The sequence below is a fragment of the Nuphar pumila genome, chromosome 1, assembly GCF_984573655.1.
Source record: "Nuphar pumila chromosome 1, dmNupPumi1.hap1.1, whole genome shotgun sequence".
NCBI classification, from domain to species: domain Eukaryota; kingdom Viridiplantae; phylum Streptophyta; class Magnoliopsida; order Nymphaeales; family Nymphaeaceae; genus Nuphar; species Nuphar pumila.
In genome coordinates, this window is record NC_143249.1 from 178,122,523 (window position 1) to 178,149,868 (window position 27,346).

Below are 27,346 nucleotides of genomic sequence, written 5' to 3' on the forward strand. Positions count from 1 at the left end.
GCAGAAAATGGGAGATGAGATTGGAGATGGTATTTTAATGAGCATATTTAATACCACCTACGTTCATGTATTTGGGACCACTGTTTTGGGAGATGAGAATAGTGTTGAGAGTAAAAATGAGAGTGATGAGCCATTTTCAACTACATCCTTACAAGGATGCTGTTGACAACTCCAGTCTCAACTTTCATTTTCATCACTCACATCTCCTCTCTGACACCAGTTCTCAAATAGAGCCTAAGTCAATATCTCCATAGCAAGAAAATTTTCAGCTTATCCATCGCATCCAAGAACATCAAAAAACATATAGAGCTAGTGCATCGAACTATAAGAGGGGATGACAAGTGCCTTAGATCAAAGAATGCCAAGAGAAACTGAAACAGCACATCTGAACCAATCCAACATATATATGCAAGCAGCTAGAGGATGATCCACCCACTCAGAGAAAGCATACCCAAATAAAAAATAACCCATTTAGGCCAAAATAGGGTACAAGGATATTTTCATCATTTCACATTTTTGCATTTCTGAGATTTTTTGTCGTTAATATCTTTAGTTAATTTAGTTTCAATTTTGAAAATTTTTGACACTACAAAAATATTTTTGTATTTTGTAGTAGTAGGTTTTACAAATCCGAATAGTTTTAGTACTTGGTGGTAGTAGGTTTCAATTTTGTATTTTGTATTTTGTAGTAGTAGGTTGAACCATCCTCCACCGTTGGATCTAAGTTTGCATTTTCTGTTCATCTAAATCATGATTGCTTGAATCGTTTAAACTGACTAGATCAAGTGAGTTTCTGTTGTCTTGAATCTGTTTATAATCTGTTTTTTTTTTAAATATGCTGAGACATTTTTCTAGAATATATATATTTATGTTGTTGAACTGCATTTATGGGTAAACATGTTATATTCTATTTTTTGGGGGTTTGAATATTGATAATCACATACGTTTGGTAAAAATATTTTTTTGTAAGGTGTTGCGTTTGAATCCAATCTAGATAGTTGCAAACTTGGGCTTCGAAATCTGATTGAATCTATACATCTGAATTGAGAATTGTGCGTTAAATGAGAATTCACTTTGGCGAGACTTCTTGGAACGAAGCAAGGAGACATAATTAAGTTAACAAGTTTTACTAAGTGATAAAAAAAATAGTAGCACGGCACCAACATACTAGCAGTGACGAACAGAAAAAAGAAATACTTTTTTTTCTAAAAGAAAGAAGAAATATATAATAGCCCTATCCATGTTTGAAGCTAGCAAAAGCTGCTGAGAAAATGCATCTAAAAATTCAATCAGACATTTATCAGACAACCTAAGAAACATCAGAAATCAAAATAATGAACAGACTGACTAGTTTTTAATTCTTATGCATAACGTATAACATTTCAATAAATGCCAATTAACTACTTTAGATTGGAGCCTACAAGGGCTCTACTTCCAAAGAAGTAACAGCTTTCTCATCCACCAAATTCAGCTCTATTGTTTCTCAAATCCTGGAATTCATGTCATTTTAAGACCCAAATGGTTTTATATCAGACCCAACTAATTCATTCCAGTGTAATCAATACTGATCCAGACCTGAACACACAAAGCTGTCTCTTGCCTGAACCAATTCATGTATGAACTAACAAATACCCAAAACAATAAGAATTCATATTGGATTATATTCAAAGTTCAAACTGATTTAAGAGCTTATTTGCACAAGAATATATAGGTAATTTTGTAAAGTTACTCAAACAGAACCTTCTCAATAACAATAATTTCCCCAAAACATTCAAACTTTAAAGGTTTCCAATCAAGTTCAACCCTCTCAACCAAATCTGAATCCTACCATACACTGCCAAAGCACATATCACTGTTAGTGACCCAAACCTTATTAATCTGACCTAGAACTGCTCAAAAGTGATCCAAACATTATATGTTAACAGCTCAACCACATATATAGGCCTAAATCTGATTATTCATATGATTGGTTCAGGTTTTATCTAATTTCCAGGCCTGATTCAGAATTGGGTCAAGTTCAACGCAACTAAGTTACAACCAAATGCACTACAGAAACAATACTGTAATATAAGCCAAGCCTCACCAATTAAAACTGTGTATTATTTGCAATACAAATATCCACTATTTACTAACAAAACTAGAAAGGAGGCAAGCAAGAAATCGCAAGATGAATGAACGTTGGAACAAATTTTAAGTTTAGCTTATAAAAAATAGAATAATAGAATAAAATCATATAAGGTACAAGTTTACTTGGAATACAAGTGATATGATGTTTATATCATAATGCAGTAAGTTTGGTATTTAAGCTCTATTATGAAAAAGATAGTGGGGCGCAGAAAGGCACCACTAGCATCATTTGTGTGTAACAGATGAAGCAGAATTAAATAATGTATTAATTGATTAACAGTCTAGTTAAATACCCCTTTTATAAGGAAACCATTAAACTTGTAATATAATATGGTGCAAGCAGTTGAGCAAACAAGAAGGAGAAGATGCATAAATATTTAGGTGAACACCTGGAAAAATAGAAGAAAAGGATAAAACATGATTGAGTATATTAAATGCAATCATAGGATGCATAAAGTTGTTTACGGGGAGATCAATGAATACTTAAAAGGAATCTATGGAAAGTAACATCAAAGAACATATAGTGGGTTGGGGATAATGCTAAACACGAACAGAGAAATACAAATAAAAATCCAGTCCCATGATGAGAACAGTGAACAGAGCTGTTTGTAGTTGCTTCCACCGCAGCTGCTGATGACGATGATGCGTGCATGTGTATTGTAGTTTTGGGTTCAACAGATAGAGGTGAATCAACATGACCAATCACAATCTTAATGGCTGAACATGTGCCAATGGCATAGTTCACACTAGGGCTGCAACAACATAACCAATGCACTATACTGTAATGAAACAAGCGGAAACAATAATAAAGCCTCTAAGGGCTTACAAGAACAAGGAACAAAGAATACAACCACAAGTCCACAAATGGCAACTTGAAAATAATTATAGCAATAACTACGTTGCATTTTCTCCAGTTTCATCATTTTCCTTGGCAACTTGTAATAACCATAGGTTGTCACGCTTCCAAGTTCTGACCATAAAAATCATGAGCACTCCTAAAATCCTTTGATTGTAATAAGGTGTTCCAAAAGATGATAGTATGAAGATGAAGATAAGAAATTTTTTGAGATACCAAAACAAAAACTCCCGATAATTGTTTTACAGGCCACTAAAATATGTTAACTGGAAATATGTGAACTGGAGTATGAACCAAGATTTTGATGGGTTTTTTCATTCTTTTTTTCTTAAATTTCACTGCACGGATGTGATCTACATGCTTGGTTTTATGGAAACCAACTCTTAAATCATCCGATTATGATGCATAAGAAGGATCTTTTAGTGCTTGAAAATCAACGGCTCAAAATTTTCATAAAAATAGATGATCCAACAGTAGATTCTTAGCAAATGGACCATAACGAATATATCTGCAGGGTTGGACTTGCAAGAAACTGTCGGAAATGCAGTTCACACTCCCATTCACGTATTTCCAGTTAACACATTCTAGTCACCGCCAAGAGAAGATAAATTAGTGATGAAAGAAACGACTGGGAAAAACAGAAACAGACACAAAAATAGACACACGCAGGTATATGATTTGTCGCACGAATTGAGAGAAAAAAGATACTTCCAAGAGAAAAGAAAGACTGCTCCATTATTCAGCGATTTAGTAGCACATTTCTTCATAACAGGGAGAAAATAAAAGAGTAAATTCTCGTCAATAGAATCGCCAGTGATAAATGAAATTTTCCCCAAAATTCTTATCCAAATAACCTTGTGGGGTAACTAACTGCAGAAAAATCGAGTATCTGTGGTGATTTTCATAAACACGAAATTTAGAACAAATGAAGAAAGGATAAGATCAAAATCTCTGGAATAATAAACGATGAGGATGAAGGAAACTTGTCTACCCAATTTTCCCCAGCTATCTCATATGGGATAAGAGAAATCAGTGATTGTAAAAACAAGGCTATGTTTCCTTTAGAAAAAGGCAAGAGAAAGAAGAATATCAAAATGAATTGTTGGGAGAAATTTGCCTCAAAACCCACGCAGATTCAGATCTTTCTTTGTGCGGTTTAAACGTCAATAAGGCAGCAACGAACGCCATAACAATGACAATTTTATATATCTTGTAAGAAACTAAACACATCTGATTTTTTATCGAAATAAAAAATATCGGCTGAAATAAATTAATTAAACTGTTGCAAAAAATAAACGTAAAACTAGTCGACATTTATAGAGGAATGTGATCCAAATGATGTACCAAGTGGATGGGAAAACAATGAAGAAGAAAAAGAAGAAGAAGAAGAAAGTTAAACTAGTGACGAGGAAGAATTCTCAAGCTAGTGAGCAAAATCTTATACTACAAACCTCTATTTAAATGCATTGCATTACTTGATGTGAGTTGTATTGCAATACTTGGTGTGAATGATTAAAAATTTTATTTGAATGTATTGTAATACTTGATACGAATGATTCGAATGCATTGCAATACTTTATGTGAATGATTAGAATTATTTGAATATATTGTAATACTTGATGCAAATGCATGAGTTGTATTACAACACTTGATGTGAATGATTAAAAATTTTATTTGAATGTATTGTGATACTTGATACGAATTATTTGAATGCATTGTAATACTTGATGTGAATGATTTGCATTATTTGAATCTATTGTAATACTTGATACGAATGATTTGAATGCATTGCAATACTTGATGTGAATGATTTCAATTATTTGAATATATTATAATTTATGCAACGAATGATTTGAATTATTGCAATACTTGATGTGAATGATTTGAATTATTTGAATGCATTGTAATACTTGATGCGAATGATTTGAATGCACTGCAATGCTTGATGTGAATGACTTGAATGCATTGCAGTAACTGATATGAATGATTTGAATTATTGTAATACTTGATGCGAATGACTTGAATGTATTGTAATACTTGATGTGAATTATTTGAATGTATTGTATGACATATGTTATTTGTTAGAATATGGTTCGTGGAGGTTATAGTGGTCGCTCATCCAGTAGTAGTCAGGTCCAACCTTCATCTTCACTGGCTCCTGTGATAGGTATATTGATTAACTAATTGGATGCTTGATTTGTTCAAATGCGCATTCTGAGAACTTTTAACGTATTTTTTTACAAATGATGTTTCGCCTATAGACGACCCACCTACACCAGTTGATCACACAAGTCAGGAGCCAACACAGGAAGCAGAGTCTTCTCAGTCTGGCACAAGAAGACTCATTCGAATAGTGTATATCGATAATCGACCTTAAGTATTTTGTTTTCATTTATGGCATATCTTATAAATATTTTATATTGATATTTACTGTATAACAATTCATGTGCAGCACGAGGTTTAAGCCACAAGAAGTAGTATGAGAGATTAGAAATTCACTTCTTCAACTTCTACGAGGACTGGTTGCTCAATAGAAAGAGTACTCAAAGGAGGTGTTAGACAGATTGTGGTCCTCATTTATGGTATACAGTTGTTCCTCATAGTTAATGTGTTTCATATTTAATTTATTTAAGTAATGTTTACTAACTTTCTGAAAATATTTGTAGGCTTCGAATCGCTTCGCAACTACGGTGGAAGAAAATGATGCAAGTAAGGTATGACAGAAGGTAGCTGCCAATCGATTTGTAGACATGCTGCACACTATGAAGACTGCAGCAAAAAAAACATCTGGCGTAGTAGATGATCCATTATTGTGGAAGGGCCATGGCCCTATTACTATCAGGAGAGATTACTGGGATGAGATATGTGATAAGTGGGCGGGAGATACATTTAGAAATCGCTCTGCGAAGGCTGCACAAAATCGATCGAAGATGCCCGAAGCCCATCTACACACAGGTGAATCTAAGACATTTGGGAGCCACCTGAAGAAAATGGTAACTCATCAATATATAATATTAATTTTATAAGTATTGTTGCAAACTTGTGTATTAAATCTTTGGTAATTTAACTTCGCAGGAAGCAAAAAAGGAGAAAGTGTACTATATAAGGATGTGTTTGTTGAAACACATAAACGGAAGACCACGGGAGTCTTCGTATCAGAGAAGGCGAGAACGACAACGATATGTATTTATTCTATTAATAATCACTGCAATATATATGTAAGTTATCAAAATGTTATCATTAATTATTAATGAATACTTTAAACATTATTTTGTAGGAGGCATATGAGCAATAGATGGTAGAGCGATATGGCGATGACGCTACTCAGCATCCATCATTTGATCCTACAGCATAGATGACTGCAGCAGGTGAACCCAAAAAAGGTCGCGTGTTCGGGTTTGGGAGTAATATGAACACTTCACCAGTTATTGCTTCTTCCACTTACGGCTCACCGACTTCTTGCGCCGACATAAGATCCAAGCAGCAAACTATTCTTTCTAGTGATGATGTACGCCAGATCGTTACAGAATCACTGAATAACTACTTCAATGACACCGTCGCTCCCTTTCTCCGAAATGAGATCAACAATCTTGTTCTGAACAGAGGATCTTCGATTCCAGATCCCTCTCAGGTATAATCACATATTCAGTTTTTTGTCTGCCTTAGAACACATATGAGTATAATCGAATCACATATATAACTTTTTGCCTCCCTTAGAGCACATATGAGCATGATAGAATCACATATACAGTTTTTTGCCTGCCTTAGAGCACATATGAGCATGTTATAATATCATATAAAGTTTTTTTATTGCCTTAGAGCATATATGAGCATGCTATAATCAAATATAAATTTTTTTGCCTGCCTTAGAGCACATATGAGCATGCTATAATCACATATTCAGTTTTTTGACTGCCTAAGAACACATATGAGCATGATAGAATCACATATAAAGTTTTTTTGACTGCCTTAGAACACATATGAGCATGCTATAATCACATATTCAGTTTTTTGACTGCCTAAGAACACATATGAGCATGTTATAATCACATATTCAGTTTTTTGACTGCCTTATCACACATATGAGCATGATAGAATTATATATAGAGTTTTTTTATTGCCTTAGAGCACATATGAGCATGCTATAATCACATATAAAGTTTTTTTGCATGCCTTAGAGCACATATGAGCATGCTATAATCACATATTCAGTTTTTTGACTGCCTAAGAACACATTTGAGCATGTTATAATCACATATTCAATTTTTTGACTACCTTAAAACACATATGAGCATGCACAAATCACATATAGTTTTTTTACTGCCTTAGAACATATATCATTTATGATAGAATCACATATAAATTTTTTTGTTTTGCCTGCCTTAGAGCACATATGAGCTAGCTATAATCACATATTCAAATTTTTTACTGCCTTAGCATACATATGAGCATGATCGAATCACATATATAGTTTTTTGCCTGCCTTAAAGCACATCTGAGCATGGTAGAATCACATATAGAGTTTTTCTAGCTGCCTTAGAACACATATGAACATGCTTTAATCACATATTCAATTTTTTGACTGCCTTAGCACACATATGAGCATGATAGAATCACATATATAACTTTTTGCCTGCCTTAGAGCACATATGAGCATGATAGAATTACATATAGAGTTTTTTTATTGCCTTAGAACACACATGAGCACATTATAGAATCACATATAGTGTGTAATTTATTTCATTATATTTTGTTTATCAATACTGACTGTTCTTTTCTTGTGTAGGCTGCTAGCGATAATCAGCGTAGCGGAGCTGAAGGGATAGATAAAGGCAATGAACAAGAAGATGCACAAAATCTTGGCGATGATTAGAGAACTGTGTTGAAGAAGTTCTATTTTTTTATGTTTCCTAATTGTAATTTTTGAATTGTAAATAATTAAGCTTGTTAATTTTAAGGTGGAACGATTAATTGTTGTAGATTCTTTTTATATGAATTTTTTTTTGTGGTTTGATTTTTATTTACAGGAAATATAAATTGTACAGGAAATATAAATTGTACCGTTCTTCGTATTTAATTTTCAAAATTTTTTTTTTCGTGTTTGCGACGGAACCATCAGTCTCTATTCATATAAATCTAGCGACGGCATAGCGACGGACGTAAATTCGTCGTCAAGCCGTGGTCGTCGTTTAGTATCGGCGGATTGGCGACGGAATATAGCGTTCGTTAGTCCGTTGCAATTAGCGACGGACTTGGCGACGGAATAAATCCGTCGCCAGTTAGCGTCAAAAAATTCGCGACGTAAGCATACCGTCGCCTCGTTGTCGCTAACAGGCGTAGCGACGGAATGTGGTCGTCGCTAATCTACTGCTTTGTTGTAGTGTCAGGTTCGCGGGTCGGGTTGGCGGGTTGGCAGATGGGTTGGCGGGTTGACCCGCCCGCCTAACCCGTTTATTAAACAGGTCAGCCGGGTTGGTGGGTTGGCATAACCCCCAACCCGTTTAATAAACAGGTTACGCGGGTCGACCCGTTTATTAAACGGGTTGGCTTAAGCCCAACCCAAACCCGCCTAAGAGGCGGGTTGGCGGGTTGTGTCAGGTTTTGCCACCCCTAGTTGGGGGTAGGGCTAGTAATAAGTAAGCGTGCTGAACAAGTTTAGCTTGAAGCCTTAATGTGTTTAAGCTTATCTCATTCTTATAGCCAGTCAAACTGAGTTACAGCTCATAAGAAACTCCTATTAAATGAGTCGACCTCAAGCTTGATAGTTCATAGGAAAAATACATTGTTTTAAAAGTGAAAGCAACAGGTAGGGATGGCAGTGGACCTGGGCAAAGGCAGGAGACAAGGTCTCCACCCCCGTCCCATCTCAAAATTTTGCCCTCCATCTCCGCCTCCATCCTTGCACAGGTTTTGATTTTAACCTCCATTCTCCCCCTCCATCCCTGTTTTATGTCCTCCATCCCCAGTCCAAACGGGGCTAGGCGGAGTGGGGCTCCATTTTTCCTCGGTCCACTATCATCCCTAAAGAGTATTTTAGCATTTTACTAACAGGAATCGGGGATAGAGCGAGAGAAAGTGTAAGTTCATCCCCGCCTCCATCCCCGTACAGGTTTTGATTTTAACCTCCATCTCCGCCTACATCCCCATTTTATGTCCTCCATCCCCGGTCCAAACGGGGCAAGGCGGGGCCCATTTTTTACCGATCCAATGCCATCTCTATTACAAAAACAAAAACAAAATTCTTTGTAATAGAGCTCAACTCTAGATAGCAAAGTCAACCTCATTGGGATAAGGCTTGAAGATCGATGATGATGATATTGTCTCAAAGTTAGAAGCAATAAGATTTGGTCTCTAAACCTATTGTTTGCATACCAAATGCTTCAATTATTTGCTTTATCTTATATTATATATATAATATAAAGTATTTAAAATGCATGTATTATTACTTAACAAAACTCGTACAAATCGAACTTAGCTGAAGACCTTTTATAGGGTTTCATATGCAATTCGAGTATGCCAGAGTTGGGTCTGATTCTAGCAGAATCCATTTCAAGACCACCCAAATAGGAACACAACCTATGCTTAGATGGGTCCACTGAATGTGACTTGGGTCAGGATCAGTTCAGGTTGGGTCGACCCAATCGTTCAAAGTTCAGCTCAACCCTAGTCAAACCACGTTAAGCCAAGCCTTTGATTCATGGCTTAGAAGCCAACGCCAACCACAAGTAGGGAGGCAAATGGGTCAGATCCAAGATGGAGGTTTTGCAATTTTTGGCTGTTCCAAATCCGAATCATTTGCATCTCTAACCATAAGTTGGGGTGTCAACAGGGTTTACCCAGACCAAACCCTATAGGGTCCGGGTATGATGATAAATAAGAAGACCCGATTAAGACCCGATTAAGACCCGGATCCAGACCCAAAAGGTCTGATTAATACATGGACCCTGGTATAGTTTGTTGTTGCATGTTGTTTTGATTAAATCTGACCTCATTGATGGATTTAGCATGGTCGATTCCATTTGATAAGAATTGACCAGTTAATTGTTTGTTTTTCTCAAAAAGTATATTTTTGAAACCATAGTTGATGTTTTTATAGCAGTTAAAATTTGATTCGCCATAAAATGTTGTACATTGAGACCAATCTTCACTAAACCGATCAAGTAGTTTTCACTTACATTGTCACATTTGATCAAAACAACTTGCAAATCCCACCGGGTGTGAAGATAATCTCATTCCCAATATCAATAAGCATGTTTAATTTCCCTTCATGTCGAATTTGTATGACAATATTAGGGCTATATTTGGAGTTAAAAAATAATAAGATAAAATATATTGAGAAAAACAAAAAACTTGTGATGGCTCTAAGGCTGGTAAACTAGCTGGATGAGTTGAGTTTGAAGTGTTGGCGAGCCAAGCCAGGTTTGAGCTCGCAATGAGCCCGAGTTATACAAGCCAAGTTCAAGTTGGTTTGTTTATATATATAAAAAAAAAATGCTTTTAGGGTTGGGAGAAATAAGACTATAAAAAATAAATATAAAATTGTAGACACTCCATTTTTTACCAATCATATCTTAAGAGTTTAAATTTAAATGTTTGTCTTCTCAAAACATCAATGTCTCTTGTCCAAAATGACAATCTATTTCAAAAGAGTTTGTTGCTTAGAAAATGATGTTGTTAAACTTTTATCCCAAGATAAAAATTAATGATGACATTATAATCTTTCCAACACGCAAAAAATCATTTCAAACAAACTGATCAAAAGTTATGGTCAAAACAAGATGTATTGTCAAAATGAATCTGGCTTGGATATGAATTGTCCGGATGACAACTTAGGATCTAGATTCATTTTAAAAGGTTGACAACCCAATGTTCATACCCTAATTTTGGTCCAGATCCAGACCCATTTTGTTTAGATGACAAAGTTATCATCCCAATTATCGAATCCTAGTTTGGATCCATACCTTATGTCTTGTAGTTGTAGCATTGGATCCATGTCAATTTTGTGAGAACAACAACCTAGGTTCTTGTTCTAGTGAGTAGACCCAGATCCAAACCTGGTTAGGTAGGTATAATTTAGACATGAAAACTTGTCAAAAATCTCAAGATTCAACCCTAAGACTTTCAAAATATGATTTCTTAGCCCTTAAGCTATATCACTAGCCAATAGAAGCCAAATTATTGTCAAAACCTCATCGAATCCACATGTTCACAAAAATACATTTAAAATAGATCTTTTACTACCTAAAGATGTATTTTAGGTAGTAAAAAATGCTTGGAGGAGAAGGATTCACGTGGAAGACCCATAATGATTTTCTTTTTTGGTTCATATCGCCGACCCCAATTATTTTGGGATGGAGGCGTAGTTGTAGTTGTTGTTGTTGTTGTTTTACTACCTAAAGAGCATGTATGAATCAAACAGTCAAGTACCAAGTGCTCATATTCAACTTGCCAAGCCTATTTTACGAGTTTGAATGGGCTCTGTACGAGCCGAGCCATGAGCAAATCAGCTTGTTTCCCAGCCTTAGACGGCTTTACAATTTATAGCAGGCACCTACTAAATCAGGGTGGTTTGAATAAACAATTTGAAATTCATGCATTAAAGATATATTTGGCTTGTTTGTAGAAAAATACATTTTGGTGAAGTTGGTCTATGTCACATGGATACGACTCGGGGTACATGATACCACTTATTTTATGGAGTGTCTAATATGGCTTTCTTACAAGGTGAAGTTGGTCTATGTCACAGGGACGCACCATTTTGGTGGCTTGTCTCTCATGATATGAGCAAACACATGAACAAGGACACTGACACATACGGATAATATTCTAATATTTGTTAATAATTTTAAGTGTTATTTCAATAAAAAACATGTTTTTTAATAGTAAAACATCAAACAATTAGTTGTTATTTATTAAAAATAAAAAAATTCAGTGTCCTCGTGTCCTTTAAAAAAACAAACAAACTTGCATGTCAAATCCACTTCATGCATTGTCATGCCAACGTGTCTTTGTGACATTGGTAAACGAGCTGAGCGAACCAAACAGGGCATGTTTGGGCTCGGATAGTTTACCAGCGGATTGAGCTTGTGGTTCGGATCATGTTCATATTTAGCCGAGCCAAGCTTGAGCTTGGTTCATCGCTAAATGAAACGAGCCGAACATGAGCTGGCTCGTGTAAAAACATTTCATGTTATATTTGTAGGTATTATTCTTAAAAAATATGTATTTATATTACACTTAATAGTTCATGTTTTATGTATATATTTTTTCATTCATCTTTCTATTTATTTTATATATGCATTGTTTTTTTATATTACACTTAAAATATATATTATACAAAACAAAAATTATTTTTTTATCTATATGAACACCTTGTGTTTGGGTTCTACTTGTTTAAGCTGAACAAGTTGCTCATGGCTCGGCTCAGCTCGCCAGCTATACGAACCGATCATGAATGAGTTTGTGACGAGCGAAACCGAGCCGAGTCACAACTGGCTCAGTTCATTTACCGGCCCTATACACAAGAGGTACTAAACGGGAGTCAAAATGGTGTACCCCACGACGGGGCCTCTACTTGCCTGGTAGGAGCAGTTGGTGCAGGTCACCTTGTGTTGGGACGTTGCAAGTTCAAAACCCAATGATACGGTTGTATAAATGGTGGGGTTTGCCTAACCCCAACTTGCCTTTAAAAAGAAAATTCATTTAACCCGATAATCTGACCTCTTGTTCTGCCCCGTGGAACAGGATCCAAGTGTGACCATTGGGTCTGTCGCCCACTTGGCCTTTATTCGCACGGGCCCAAAGTCCAAACAGACATAATGAGTGTCTGGCACTTGAATGGCTTTATAAAAAAGAAAAGGTTAAAAAATGCACTTGAAAATGAATTGGACCATGACTTTTATGAATTATATTGAGTCTACTTTATTGTAGGGTAGTCAACGGGCCTGGTGTATCCGGACTGGACCCGACCCAAACTAAACCCTATAGGGTTCGGGTAGGGTGATAAATAAGAAGACCCGGTTAAGATCCGGATTCGGACTCGAAAGTCCGATTAACACATGGACCCGAGTATAGTTTGTGAAATTTGATACCAGACTGGAACCAACCTGAGTTTCGATTAAGACCCACAAATTTTCAATGTAAAAATGATAAAAAACATGGTTTTACCAGGTATGGTCTGGGTTTGGTTCATGTAGTTTTTATCGGGTCTAGGTATGTTTTTTTATGGTGGGCCCAATTAGACCTGAATCCGGACCTGATACCATACCCGAAAATCTGGCCTAAGTCTGGTTGCACCTGGGTCCAAACCTAATCCGACCCGTTGACACCCATATTTTATTGGGAAAAACCCCCCAATATATATAGGGGTGGCAATTGGGTCAGGTCGGCGGGTTGGCGGGTCAGAATACCTCAACACAAACACAACTCGTTTATTAAACGGGTTGGATGTGGCAAACAAGAACACGACCCATTTATTAAACCGACACGACACGGTTAACCCGTTTAATAAACGGGTCGAGTCGACACGACACGATTACACGACATGGCGACCTGTTTCTTAAACGTGTCGACCCGATAACATAGACATGATAACTGACCCGAGTAACCCGCAACCCGATAACATAGACACGATAACCGACCTGAGTAACACGATAAGTTTATATATATATATATATATACGGGTTGCGGGTTGATGGGTTCATGTAAAAGGGTTGACCCGCCCGCCTAACCCGTTTATTAAATGGGTCAAATAGGTTGGCGAGTTGGCATACCCCTAACACGAACACGACCCGTTTAATAAACAGGTTAGACGGGTCGACCTGTTTAAGCCAAACCCTAACCCGACTAAGAAGAGGGTTGGCGGGTAGGGTCAGATTTTGCCACCCTTAAATATATATATATAGCTTGAATGTGGGGTCGGGTACCCGATGGGTTTTCAAGTACCAGACCAGGACGGTCGGGGTTAAGTCTGCCAGTTAGGAGTGCAAACAGGTCGGCTTCAGACCAGATCTTGGTGGATCAGAATCTGAATCCCAAATATAAATAGGAGATATGTACATGAATCAGATGGATACGGTATGTTGAAACTGAAACCAGAAAACATGTGGTATTACTGGATCCAGAAAAAATAGAACAAAAGCAAGATATTTACATGTAAAAAAATATAATCGGGTCAGATGTTGATCCATATTAATCTCAGACCTTTGCCAGGGGTGAAAACGGGTCAGATCTTGCTAGATCCGAATCTGAATCCAGAATATAAATAGGAGATCTGTATCCAAATCAGATCCTATGAGGTAAACTTGAATCTGAATCAAGAATACATGTGGTATTACTGGATCCAGAAAAAAAATAGAACAAAAACAAGATATTTACATGTAAAAAAATGTAATTGAGTCGGAATTTGATCCATATTAATTTTCGACCCGATTTAAAATGTTGATTCAATTTTGCCTCGAATAAAAAAAAATAATTCCATTGAACAGATTTGAATCCAATATGAATGCACATTCAGTTTTTATTTAAAGGATGCAAATCTGGAAATAACATGTTGAACTCAGATCGTATATCCAATTCGTTTGCAGCCCTACTGTCACTGTTGTTTGAATCCCTATAACAGATGGGCCTCACCATTAGGGTTGAAAATTAATGGGCCGGATCAGGGTTGACTTGATACTGGGTGCAGCTTTTTATGAGTAGATCCAGTTTCAGATCCAAGTTGGACTCGAACCACATGGTGGCTCTGGATCTGAAAACGGTCTTACCCACTCCAACACTGTATCTGCATAAAACGGGTCAATCATATCAGTTTTCCTGTAAAAATTGAGTTAAGTCAGACCCATTTCCAAACTTTTTTTTTATATGATTCTGACCCAGATCCAATTGAACCCAAACTTGTTTATAAATCAGATCATAATTTGATGGACCATGCCCACTCAAATTTCCTTGGGTTAGGTCGGAAACAGATAAAGATCCGACCCACTTGCACCGCTACTGCCCCAACCCAAAAACCTAACCAAGCCCAACTTGGATCTTGAAGAGGGGAAAACAAGAGAAAAAAGAACCTAGATCGATTGTGCTGGAGCCCAGCTGGGTTCAATAGGCCTGACCCAAGCGAAGCCTGATAAAACCAGATTAGGTTTGACCTTCAGTCAGAGTTGGGGCCAGGCCCTTCAGGCTGCAATGCGCATTGTATGTCAGCTTGGGCTGACCCGATGTCCACCCCTGACAGCTGACCCACATCACCTCCCTTGAGACGAAAGGTAATCACATCCAGGAATTCTATGAGAAATCCAGATCATGTCTGGATCCAGAACTGACATAATGAATAGTGCACGTCACCTTGTGTTTTGTGTTAGGACGTTGCAAGTTCAAAACCCAATGGTACTGTTATATAAATGGTGGGTCAGCCTAGCCCCAGATTACCTTAAAAAAAATCACTTAACCCAATAATCTGATCCAGAACTGGACCCAGATTTCAAAATTCCAATCTAGTGTGGGTCAAAGCTTGATCTGAACCATACCCGACCCGCTTTCTTTCTTATTGAAGTGGAATTTGGGTCAAACCCTGCCACAACTCAACAGCATCAAGGCCTTCATTACTATGGGTCCCCACTAGTTGTGATAGCCAGCCAAATCAAACTGGTCTAAATGATTAATTTATTAGTCTGAATTAAAAAATTATGATTATTATTAAGAATGGCAGTGGACCTGGGCTGGAGCGGGGTACAAGCCTCATTCGGGTTTTGATTTTAACCTACATTCCCGCCTTCATCCCCGTTTCATGTCTTCCATCCCCGGTCCAAATGGGATAAGACGGGGTGGGGTGGGGCGGGGCCCGTTTTCCCTGATCCACTACCATCCCTAGTTGGTATCGTGCTCTCTAGGTCGAAATTCCACTAGAGAAACGATGTCACTTACTCCCTTTATGGTCCTAATAATTGTTTTTATTTTTCGACAAAAAGGCTTGCGACCAGGGTGAGGCGGATCCCTACCAGTTATACAATCATATACCATTGAGATTCGAACTTGCAAAGTCCTAACACAAGGTGATGTGCACTAACTGCTCCTGCCCGACAAACGGTGCCTCTAGTCTGTGGTCCTGATTATCGTTGTTGCGATCATCATCGTTTTCTTTCCAACTACAATATTGTCTTGTTTACCAACTGGGGCTCTGCTTGTTTGGTAGGTGCTGTTAGTGCACGTTATCTTATGTTGGGACGTTGCAAGTTCAAAACCCAATGGTACATTGTTGAACTGGTGGGGTCTGACTAACCCTAGCTTGCCATGTTGCCTCTTATGCATAGGGTCCATGGGCATATCCAAACATTTTTTACCATATATATTTCTACAACAATTTTAGAAATATATATATATATATATATATATATATATATATATATATATATATGAAAAATAGAAAAACAGTTGTTAAGGGTAGCCGTGATTATTTGGGAACAAGAATAGGGTAACTAAAATATGTAAATCAGTCAAATATGTAAATTGGTATGAACAAGATTTTCATAGGTTTGCTTTATTTTGTTTTAAAATCTCACCATAAAGATGTGATTTGCATGATTTTATAGAAACAAACTCTTGGATCATCCAATTACGATGTATAAGAAGGATTTTTTAAGGCTTGAAAATCAATGATTATATTTGCAAAAAAACCTATAAAAATCTTGATTCATACCGGTTTAAATATTTTGCTAGTTTACATATTGGGGTATCCCATGAGAATATGAACAGTCACTAACCTTATTAATGATTTTGGTTATTCATAAAATAAATTAAGTATGTATTTGAATTATTGATTTTGATCAAAATTATAGAAAAAAAAACTGGGTATGTTTTTTATAAATATCCATTCTTTGAACATATGTCAAAAGAATACACGTACGATGCGACACACCATGTTAGTACAACACACAAATTTGTTTTTTTTATTTTTTTTTGAGAAAAAGGACATGAGTAAATGGATTTTTTAATTTAAATCAATAAAATATTTTATTACATACAAAATGCATTTTATAATTGAATATTATTTAAATGATTAAAACAAAAAAATTTAATATCCATACATGCCAGTATTGTCTATGATAAAAAAAAAATAATGCATTTCAAGGAAATAATTAAAATTATAAAAAAATAATATGCATAGCTTGCTAACTCGCACTGGACTAAACCAACCAGTCCAATTAAACTGCTTGGGTCCACTTTCTCTACGCCTTGCCCGTATGCATAATTGGATGCGTAGTATGTCACAAACACACACGGACACGAGGATGGGTGACACGGGTTTGGCTTGTGAGTTAGAGTATTTTTTTTGGAAAAATAGGAGATGAGGACACTATTTTTGTATTTTTAATAAAACACTATTTCTTGATATTTTAATGTAAAAATATATTTTTTGAAATAAAACCTTAAACAGAAAAATGGCTTTACATGTTAGTGTTAGTTAGGGGTGTCAACGGGTCGGGTTTACTCAGACCCGACCGGAAGCAAACCCTATAGGGTCTGGGTATGGTGATAAATAAGAAGACCTGATTAACATCCGGGTCCGAACTTGAAGGTCCGATTAATACATGGACCCTGGGTATACTTTGTGAAATTTTATACCAGACCCAGGCCTGACCCGAGTTCCGATTAAGACCCGCAAATTTTCAATGTAAAAATGATAAAAAATATTGTTTTAGCAGGTATGACCCGGGTCTGCTTCATGTAGTTCTTATCAGATCCGGGTATGGTTTCTCTTACGGTGGGTCCAATTAGACTCTGGTTCAGACCCGATACCATATCTGAAAATTGTGGACAGGTCTGGTTTCACCTGGGTCCCAACCAAACCTGACTTGTTGTGCCCCACTTGTATTACTAAGAACACACCAACAAAATGGCGTGTCCCTATGACATAGGCTTTAATGAATCCAGCATAAAGGGGTGCTACTTAATTTGATTCGGTGTTATTCAAATTTGGATAAAAAATGGTGGTACCAAATCTAGATCCAACTAGCTTAAATAGCTATTTAGGTATACTTTTATACAAAACCAGTTTGGATATCCATCAAATTCATATTCAGTTTAGACTCGAATTCATACTTAAATGCAAATTTCAAAAATGAATCCAAATCCAATTGTTAAATGGATGCTCTTTAGTCTAAGAATCCGATGAAATATATTCATATTCAACTGGAAATCCAATACAATTTCGGATATACTTTTACACATAATCTAATTTGGATATCCATCGAATTCAGAATCAATTTAGACTCCAATTCGTACATAAAGATAAAATTCTGCACTTAATTTGAATCCGATTGTTAAATGGATGCTCCTTACTCTACAAATCCGATTAAATAGATTTATATTCACTTAGATATCCGACCCACATCATAACAGTTGACATTCCTGTGCATGTGCAGCTGTGCACCAAATACCACAGGGGTGGACATTGGGCCAGGTATCGGACTAGCAATGGGGTACCTGGCCTGATATATATGCCCAGCTGCAGATTGCAGACCCGATCCGATTGTAGTCAGCCGAGTGCGACCGAACTAATTGGACCTTTAACTGAGCCAGACAGATAGAAAATGCATGGGCCTGTCCCGACAAGGACCGGGTAGCTCGACTCGGTCTGAACCCGATAATAATCGGGCTGTCTGGGTTCAATTCAAGCCTGCCGAACCAGGCCTTATTTGGGTCGGCCCAATGCCCACTTAGGGAAATCTCACTGCATTTTTTTTTTGACAAATTGTCCCACCAAAGCTCACAGACACCCAAGCCCTAAGGGGGCATTTGAATAGCAGACAGGGAGGACAGTAGGGATGGCAGTGGACCGGGGTGCGGGTGGGGGACAAGGTCTTCACCCCTGTCCCATCTCAAAATCCGGACCTTCATCCCCGACACGGGTTTGGATTTTAACCTCTATCCCCGTTTCATGTCTTCCATCCTCGGTTCAAACGCGGCGAGGCAGGGCGGGGCCCGTTTTCCCTCAGTTCATTGCCATCCCTAAAGAAGGATTGGGGACGGGATGGGGCGGGGTAAGGCGGAGATCGGGATGGGGACAGAGCGGGGCGGGGGAAAGTGTAAGTCCATCCCCACCTCCATCCCTGCACGGGTTTTGATTTTAACCTTCATTCCCGCCTCCATCCCCGGTCCAAAAGGGACGAGGCGGGGCAGGCCCTGTTTCCCTCCTGTCCACTGCCACCCCTAGAGGACAGGGATATTGCACCTTGTGCTTTCTGACCGAGGACAGGACAGGATGTGCTGTCTTCCCTTGTTCAGGCACCCTCTTTTTCTTTATTTTTTTTTGTCTTTTGGTTCACGTCCGTGCTGTCCTTCCTCCCTGTTATGTGGAGTGGGGAAGACGGAACAACAGAGGACACTGAAAAAGCGTCTGTGGGACACACTTCTGCGCGTATGAGTGGAGATGGCGACAAAAATGAGGCAGGATCAGGTGCAATCCCATTGCACAAATGCAACCTGCCGCTGCACCTGCTGACCCTCCAGTTCTTGAACAGCCTGTAATTTCACCTGATCCCGGTAAGACGCTTTCTTGTGGAGCCCACCAGATAAAGGCACCCATTGCTGTTATTGGCAACCGATTGAACAAAAAATGTGGGGATTGTCCTTTAGGTATTAAACCAATAAGGCCTTCACTAGATCCAAGTATGCATTCCTTGCATATAATGCTTATATGACAAAGACTACCCACAAAATATATACGTGGAATTGGATAAAATCCAACTCACTCATCGTTGAGTCTATCTCCTTTAAATGGTCACAATAATCTCTCTCTCTCTATTGTGGCGGGTTTGGTTGCTTTTAGCATGGTGGGTCATATGGATTGAAAGAAACGACATCTTCTTCAAGGGCATCAAATTCGATTTCGAAAGGCTTCGACAAGGCTCTTAAATTACATAGTATTGGGGAGGGGCTGATCTGCTTGTACTCTGAACTATGCATAATCACCATCTAGATTGTGGCTGTTTTGCTCTTATGTTTCTCTTTTTCTTATGTTTCTCTTTTGTCTCCCCCATTCAATATTCTCTCGGATGTATTTGGGTAATGTTGAATGGTGAATGTTCTCTTTCTCTCTCTTTATATGTATATATATATATATATGCGCTTCAGGAGCATTACTCTCACCTACTGTAAATTTGCATCTTCTCAATCATACCTTATAGATTTACTTAACACAGTTGATTTGTTTTGAATCATGTTTTTGGACATCGAAATAGGATTTTTAGTCATAAAATTTTGGTACATTGTGAGAGGCTGATTTTTAAAAATCTTAAAAACTATATGTATGTCCTAATCACATAGTCACATGATCCAAAACTTGTTTTTCCCCAAGTAATGTTTGTAGAGATCAACCACAAAAGCACTCAATTTTAAAAAAATTGAAGCTTCGGATGTACCTTATCATTACTTTATATATATATATATATATATATATATATATATATATATATATATATATATATATGAGAGAGAGAGAAAGAGAGATGCACTTACATTGGAGATAAGGTAAATTTTTATGCAGCGGTGCTTCATGCTAAGTATAGAGCTTCGCCACTGTTGGCCGTCCATCTTAATATTTTTCAAAATTGTTTAACATTTTTTCAGATGAAAATCACAACCATCTCTAAAAAAGCCAAGATGGATAGCTGCTAGACATGACATTGCATATGATGTGAAACACATTGGAGACATCAGCGGTGCTGCATGCTAAGTATGAAGCTTCACTACTGTTGACCGTCCACCTTAACATTTTTCGAGATGAAAATCACACCCATCTTTAGAAATGCCAAGATGGGAGATTGTCAGACGGGTTGCTGCATGCTCACCGTGAAGCGTCGCTGCATATAATGTAAACCACATTGGTCAGAATGGCGCTCAACGTCTCCTAGTGCATCACATGCATGCGGACAAGTGGGCATGAGTCGTACGAGGGGGGAGAGGGGAGGTGGCGTTTGTTTATGATAGAGGGATCAACACCAACATCGATTGAGGGCAAAAGGCGTGGGTTTCTGAGATACCCACGGAAGAGATCTCAGTTGGGTAATCTTAAACAAGCACGGAAAATCACCATATCCTCAAATGAAAGCAAAAGGAGTGGTTTTTTGAGATACCCATAAAGAGATCTGAGTTGGGTAGTGTTGAACCTGTGTTTATTTTCACTCTTGAAAGTGAAGGCATGGACAGGGTGAATTTCTTCAATAGTAGATGGCTTGTTTTTGTGGCATCAATGTGGCTGCAGTCTTGTGCAGGAATTGGGTACCTCTTTGGGAGCCTGTCTCCTGCCATAAAGAGTTCTATGGGTTACAACCAGAGGCAGATTGCTAGTTTGGCGGTTGCCAAGGATTTGGGTGACTCTGTTGGGTTTCTTGCAGGGAGCCTCTGTGAGCTATTGCCCACTTGGGGTGTTATCTCCATTGGTGCCATTCAGAATTTCATTGGGTATGGATCGGTTTGGCTGATTGTTGCGCACAGGGTTCCCACCATGCCGCTGTGGGTTGTGAGTATTTTTCTTTCCTTCATTTGTTAATTGATTTAACATCCGTTTTGATGATTTACACGTATCTATGATCATATGCCATGTTTGAAATAGACCAATTTCTGTTGATGGTTTACATGCATCTAGTGAATGGATATCAACTTTTTGATTGGTTTGTTGGGTAGTTGGTGTTTTTTAATGACCCTGTTTTGGATCCTCCATGTAGCGTTTGTTTCTTTTGTTGCAATGGTTCAGTAGATATTGATGAAACGTGACTTGTAGTTGTTTTGAGGATTAGGAGTTTCTTTAGAATTTGATTGCATGCCTTGGAATCGCTGCATCTTACTGTTGGAAATCTTTATTTGATTTTTTCCTCATATGTTCATTTTTCTTGCATCATGGATTTTGGCAGGTCGTAAACTGAGTGTGTTTGGTTTTCTATGGTGGCATTTGAATGAATTTATTGGGTGTTTTTGACTTTAGGATCAATAGAGATGATGGGATTGCAGTTGTTATACTTTTAGTATGCATGCGTTCTGTAATTGGGGGAATGCTGATATTCTTGTAGGAGTTTAATGTGCAGATTCTCTTCTATTTAGAACATTGATATGGCGATTCATTCTGCTGCCTTTACGATATGCTGATTCACATCTATTGCACTTTTATTTAGTGACTGACGGTTAAATCACTATTATATATTTCAATCTTTCATGGTGTTCTGATTCGGTATGACTTAACTTGGCCTAGCTAAGAGAGTTGATTAGTCATGCTTGGGCATTAATATCTCCTAATTGGTGCAGATGTGCATTCTTATATTCATTGGAACAAATGGAGAGACATACTTCAATACAGCTGCCTTGATTTCATGTGTACAAAACTTCCCGAAGAACCGAGGTCCGGTAGTTGGGATTTTGAAAGGATTTGCAGGCCTCAGTGGGGCTATTCTATCCCAGATATATGCATTGATAAATGCTCCTGATAAAGCTGCTATGATATTTATGGTTGCTGTTGGACCTACCATGGTGGGCATCGGTCTGATGTTCATTGTCCGGCCTGTTGGAGGTCACCGACAGGCTTGTGCTTCCGACAGTTCTAGTTTCACATTCATGTACAGTATATGTCTGCTTTTAGCGGCATATTTGATGGGTGTCATGCTTCTGGAAGATTTAATTGATTTGGGTCAATTGGTAGTGACAGTATTCACTATTCTGTTGTTCCTACTTCTGTTGGCTCCTATTGCCATACCACTGTCATTAAGCTGTTACTCACATCTAGGGTCAGATGTTGAAGAAAGTCTGCTGCGGCAGCCTCCGAAAGAAGACTCTGGCAAAGCAGGGCAATCGACCAATGTCAATGAAGTGATATTCAGTGAGGTTGAGGATGAAAAACCTAGGGAGGTAGATTTGCTTCCTGCACTGGAGAGACAGAAGAGAATTGCGCAGTTGCAGGCCCGTCTTTGTCAGGCAGCGGCTGAGGGTGCCGTAAGGGTCAAGAGGAGAAAAGGGCCACGTAGAGGAGAAGACTTTACCTTGATGCAGGCACTGATAAAAGCAGATTTCTGGCTGATTTGGTTTTCTCTTCTTCTGGGTTCGGGATCAGGTTTAACTGTCATTGATAATCTGGGTCAAATGAGCCAGTCCCTGGGGTATGATAATACACATATATTTGTGTCAATGATTAGCGTCTGGAATTTTCTTGGACGTGTTGGTGGAGGGTACTTCTCTGAAATTGTTGTCAGGTAAGATTGTTGATCCATCAATACATTTTGTCAAAATCTCATTGTTTATCTTTGTAGTTCAATGAACTCATTTGCGGGGACCAGTCCAATACTAGGATAGACATTGCTGCCATCACTATATGGTTGATGGTTTTTGCATGCTGCTCTTAATTATGTGTTTTTCTGTATTCCATATTCATGCAGGTAACAAATTTTAGAACCATATATTAAAAGTGATGTATATTTTATTGCTGTTGAAGATCATGACCGTTTTGTTTCTGTGATGCTGTGCATGTGTACCATTAGTATTTTCCTTTTCTAAGCTCATGTTATGATTTGCAGGGACTATGCATATCCGAGGCCGGTGGCATTGGCCGTGTCGCAAGTTGTTATGGCCATCGGACACTTATTTGTCGCGATGGCATGGCCTGGGGCCATGTATGTAGGAACCTTATTAATTGGTCTTGGATATGGGGCCCATTGGGCAATCGTGCCTGCTGCTGCTTCTGAATTGTTTGGATTGAAAAATTTTGGTGCCTTGTACAATTTCCTCACCTTGGCAAATCCAGCAGGGTCATTAGTTTTTTCTGGGTTGATTGCAAGCATTATTTATGACCTTGAGGCTGAGAAGCAGGCTCACATGCATCACCACACACGGGGTTCATCAGGCAACCTGGGGAGGAGGTTGCTTGGTGCTTTAAATGTAGAGGATGCACTAAAGTGTGATGGTTCTGTTTGTTTCTTCCTTACCTTGATAATCATGTCAGGGCTATGCATTGTCGCTGTTGTCTTGAGCATGATTCTTGTGTATAGGACCAAGAGTGTGTATTATAATCTCTATGGAAAAGCACGTTAATGAAGTACGTATTGGAGGAAGAACAAACACAGCATACCTATTACAGTAAGTTACTCGGAAGTTGAGTTCATTTGGGCCAATCACTGTCATTTTTTGATATTTCCCCTTAATAAAGTATCAACTTTCGGCCCTTGCACCTCCAAAGAAAAATTTGTTGTAGGCATTCCTCGTATATTTCTTCTTTTTGAGCTGTCCAACAAAATATCAAAGTATGTCTTATTTGAGAATGGTGACAGAGGGTACATTTCATTAAGACAAATGCTAGTTGGTTTTGTTCTCTCTCCCCGCCTCCCCTCTCTCCCTTTGCGGAGTGTGTAATCCCAGTGTACCTCATTTTCAGCTATTATTTCAGTATATTGTTGTCATCCTGATGATTGTACTTGATGAACCGTTATGCCTTTGATAAAATTTCCTTCTTTTCTGCATGTTTTCCTCTTGTCTTTCCCTTTCTTTATAACCTGTAGCATGTCCATAAGAGTGAAATCCGGAAGATAATTTGATATGATTGTAGTGTCTGCTGGCTCAAAAAAGATGGAAACAAAAGGAATATCTGTCATCTTGGTTTTATGTGATTCATTATCTATAACCATTTTTTTTTGAGGGAGAGATCTATAACCAAAAATTCTGGATTGAAGTCTTAAAGTGGATGCAGACTTGTCATTCAAGGCCTGTTGCAGTTATGGAATAATCAAATGTAAGCTTCTGATTTCTCCATTATGATGAAAGAGAGGAGAGTTTCTTTCAGGATGAATGATTCAATAAGCTATGTTTCATTTTATGTCGAGTAACAAGTCCCTAGTTATGTGTTAGATAGATTATCATAGAAGTACTTGAGTTTTTGAAGATGTACATGATACATGTATTAATCAGCTTCTCTCTATACAGTGGCTAAATTGTGTTTGTGAATTTCTAGTTCCATATTCTTTCAGAAAATGGTGGCTGAATCTCACACTTGGTGTATGATCGCTTGTGTAGTAAAAAATATTCCACACAATTCTGTAAGTGCATTTCTGTAATATAATGTTGCAGCTTCATCATGCTGAATGGATTAAAAGTCTTTTTTTCAGTCGAAAGATTGGATTGTTTCTAAGAAAATTGACGATTAATTATTCTTAGAATGTGCACGATATATTATCATCATAATTGTTGTTGTCATTGAAACTTTGCCATTTGCTACCTTGGATCAGAATGGGAGTGCAAGATGAAACTAGGTGATGTAGTCATGTAGACGTGCTTTCTGTTAAGTGTCTCTTGGTCATCAGGTTATTATGCTTTTGATGGCAGGGGAGAGAACCAAGATTGGGGAAACTGTTTTTTGTTTGTTTGTTTGTTTATGCAGAATATTTTTTATTGTAGAATTTACATGTGATGGGTATATTTTTGAGCAAAAGGCTTAAAGTATACTTAAATAAAAATACAGGTTTCATATATTTTTTATGTCACTTCTTGCTTTCTGCTATGCTTCTTAAATGCTTCATAAGGCATTTTCTGAACACTCTTCTTGCTTCATGCGTTGCTTTTCGCATCCACTTCTTGCTCTGGTAACTATGTTCCAGTATACTGCAATTTCCATGTTTAATAAGATATTCATAATGTTGGAAGTCAAAGATTTTCAAGATCTTGATTATATGTGAATACCTCTCACTGCTATCTAAACGAAACAGTGACACTCGTCTTTTGATTGAAACCTCCTGGAAACTCATGTGAAACGTTCTTCCCTTACATTGAACTCTATTTCTGTTTCGAACTTGGACTCCCAACCTCATTTGTTAGCACAAACATTATAATGTGCATTCTATAATTATGTATCATTTTGCAGGTAGGGAATCAATGGAACAAAAAAAAAGCATGTTCAATTTGACTGGTAGATGTGTTCGGCATGGTTCAAACAGTAGGAATCGACTCTCAGATGTTTTTTTTTATGTAAAAATAAGATTGTTGGAGGGTGAAAACTGTTGATAACCATAGCCATGCTTCATGGAGAACCTCATCCGTTAAAGAGAGAAGAGGGTCCACTCTCTCCTTAACGGGTGAAACTGCCCTGCTTGAGGACCTTCTCTAGAATGATCTCTTCATTCTGGATAAGCTCAAGTGAATTTGCTTAACTAAGGCTGGGGTAAACAGCTATTCAAAGGGAGCTAAATTTCTAGCAGCCCTTCCTCTATAAATAGGAAGAGGGTTTACTCACCTGGACACTGGTGCGTGAACTAAACCCCCTTTAAAGAAGGCCATTTACAATAAATAAAAAATTGTCGTTCCCTCAATCTTAATTCTTCATTGGTATCAGAGTTAGGTTGTTGCGGTCAGAGTCTCCTCTGCAGTGCCATCGACAGTTGAACTCATCATTAAAGGGGAACAACGACAAAAGACAGGTCAGCCTTTTCTTATTTTTAATTTCAAAAGAAGCGGCCGTTAGATTCCGGTGGCCGCTGCTTTCATTGTTTCTTCTCTGGAGGACACAAACCCAGTACGAGGGACCCAGTACAGGGTCTGCTGGTTCTCAGTCGTAGACGCCTTCCTCAAAGAGGATGTTTTTCTCTAGTTTTGGTCACCAGTAGTCGGTAACTTTATTTGGTTGTTGAAGTGTGTTCTTCCACATACATATAAGAGGCGAACTCTATTAGATAGATTAAAAAATAATAATAATTGGTGACTCCTTGTATTATTTTTTTTCTTTTTTTTTTCGATGAACCCTATATAGCAATTTTTTTTTACCATCCGGCACAGAGATCGGAAGGTTTACAACAATAAGAGGAATCAAACTGAAGAGCAACACATCTTTTTTAAACAAATAAAATAAATAAAAGGGAAGGGGAGCATTAGAAGAAATCATTTTTTTATTGCCCTAGTGGAAGAATTTTTTTTTGGCTTGGTGATCCATTCGGCTAAGAGTTTAAACCGGATGGTTCATCGCACAAACGGCACACAGTTTTATCAAAAAAAAAAACTTTTTGATCGATTCATCTGAGAACGATCATTACCTTTTTCTCACCGGACGTCAGTCTTTTGCTTGAGTGACTCTTTTTTTTCTAACACCGACAGCCACTTAGCGGTAAAACTGGTGGTTGTCTGCCTAACCCCTGCATGATCAAACCTCAGAAAGAAAACACACAAAAGAAAAGGGGTTGGTCATCGTGTTTATCATCATTTTTTTTTTCGGTGACCAGACCGGATTTAGCACATTTGAGAACCAAAACACAGTCAGAGCATCGGTCATCTGTCATTTTTTTTTAGAAACATACGCAGAGCACCGACTTACACCATATCGACCATTTTTCTGCTAAAGAACAAGCA

The 27,346-nt window shown here is 37.9% G+C and overlaps 1 protein-coding gene across 1 annotated transcript; it reads left to right on the forward strand.

Annotated features, from left to right (window-relative positions):
- Window positions 1-20,968: 20,968 nt before the first annotated feature.
- LOC149851431 (protein NUCLEAR FUSION DEFECTIVE 4-like) lies at window positions 20,969-24,478 on the forward strand. Its single transcript, XM_090015106.1, has 3 exons — window positions 20,969-21,500; window positions 22,280-23,217; window positions 23,539-24,478. Exons 1-3 carry the CDS (start codon window positions 21,180-21,182, stop codon window positions 24,050-24,052), a joined length of 1,773 nt encoding a protein of 590 aa, XP_089871232.1. The 5' UTR covers window positions 20,969-21,179; the 3' UTR covers window positions 24,053-24,478.
- Window positions 24,479-27,346: the final 2,868 nt, after the last annotated feature.

Coding starts and splice junctions, on each gene's coding strand:
- LOC149851431 (XM_090015106.1), top strand. CDS start 21,180: ATGGACAGGGTGAATTTCTTCAATAGTAGATGGCTTGTTTTTGTGGCA. Junction 21,501..22,279: donor CCACCATGCCGCTGTGGGTT/GTGAGTATTTTT, acceptor TAATTGGTGCAG/ATGTGCATTCTTATATTCAT. Junction 23,218..23,538: donor TTCTCTGAAATTGTTGTCAG/GTAAGATTGTTG, acceptor TATGATTTGCAG/GGACTATGCATATCCGAGGC.